The sequence below is a fragment of the Phalaenopsis equestris genome, unplaced genomic scaffold (assembly GCF_001263595.1).
Source record: "Phalaenopsis equestris unplaced genomic scaffold, ASM126359v1 Scaffold195843, whole genome shotgun sequence".
Lineage (NCBI taxonomy): Eukaryota > Viridiplantae > Streptophyta > Magnoliopsida > Asparagales > Orchidaceae > Phalaenopsis > Phalaenopsis equestris.
The window spans coordinates 1-1371 of record NW_018215792.1 but is presented as its reverse complement, the minus strand read 5'-3'; the positions used below and the strand labels follow the sequence as shown (position 1 = coordinate 1371).

The window sequence follows — 1371 nt, the reverse complement described above, 5'->3', positions numbered from 1 at the left end:
ATTTGCCGTTCTTACAACGTACCTCTACTGATCAACGATCGGATCGATGTTGCCCTCGCCTGCGATGCTGATGGCGTGCACGTAGGCCAGTCCGACATGCCGGCTGAATTGGCTCGCAAAATTCTTGGTCCAAGCAAGATCATCGGCGTGTCCTGTAAGACCCCGGCGGCAGCCATGAAAGCTTGGGTTGATGGTGCCGACTACATCGGCTGCGGAGGAGTTTTCCCTACCAATACAAAGCAGAACAATCTGACCATTGGATTGAAGGGACTCGAAACTGTTTGTTCGGCTTCGAAGCTTCCTGTGGTCGCCATCGGCGGTATTGGTGCCGGAAATGTGCAGTCGGTTATGGAACTTGGTGCGCCCAATCTGAAAGGTGTAGCAGTTGTTTCTGCTCTTTTTGATCAGGAATCTGTTGTTGCTGAGACCCGCAGACTGAAATCGTTGTTGACTGAATGGTGATGACTTGTAGGGTTTCTCCTGTTCCCGGTGAGAAAGTGTTCAGTTTTTCTCTTTTGATGTTTTATAATAACTAGTAATGAAAAACCAGAATCTCTTGTTCTTCTTTCAACATTGACTGATTATTTAATTTATATATTTATTATTTTGTGTGGGTTGTGTTCCTATTATATTGTTTGGTTTGGTGTGGTATGCCTTATATTATTTTTGTGGCTAAATTTATTATGATATAGTTGTGATTTAAATAGGGCAAGTGTTAAGTTAGCTTGGATAGGTCGGTTTCAAATTGGTCGATATCAATTGCACTCAAAATTTGAATCTGAAATGCAAAAGCGAACATATCGAGCCAAAATTTAATATGGTTTAAATGGTTCAATTGTGAACGAGTCAATTCCTAATTGTCAGTTTCATTAGAATCATAAAAAAATTGAGGTTTTATATTATAGTTAGTCCCGTAATCATGTAAAAATCTCAATGTTTGTAAATTTTCCTACATAGTTACACTAACCTAACAACAATATTTATATTCTCTTAGAGTTGTGCATGGTAACCCAATAGTTCGACTAGCCTACTCATGTATTACTAGATCACAATCTATTTTAACATCCAAAGTGATCATTTTAGGAGTAAATTAAATTCAAAAGGTTAAATTATCAACTTATAATCACATCAACATGTAATCACATAACAAACATTCCACCAACTTGCATAAAATCCAATTCAAAGAAGGAGAACAATTTTAATTCCTACCATTTTAAATGAAAATAACAAAAATTCTATTGCATAATCCAATGTAACAAAGTTAGAATGATATCATCGGGTTTCTTCACCAAATTATATGAAGTTGCAGCATAATATCTAAATTTCCACTCAATTTGAGTTCATAAATGTATACATTAACACTTGTGCTCT

The 1371-nt window shown here is 36.8% G+C and overlaps 1 protein-coding gene across 1 annotated transcript; it reads left to right on the top strand.

Moving 5' to 3' along the window:
- Positions 1–3: 3 nt before the first annotated feature.
- Positions 4–609, top strand: LOC110035076 (probable thiamine biosynthetic bifunctional enzyme, chloroplastic; the record flags this gene model as incomplete). Its single annotated transcript, XM_020739318.1, has 1 exon — positions 4–609. A coding segment is annotated over one exon (459 nt), but the record flags the coding sequence as incomplete, so codon positions are not given.
- Between the last annotated feature and the right edge of the window lie 762 nt (positions 610–1371).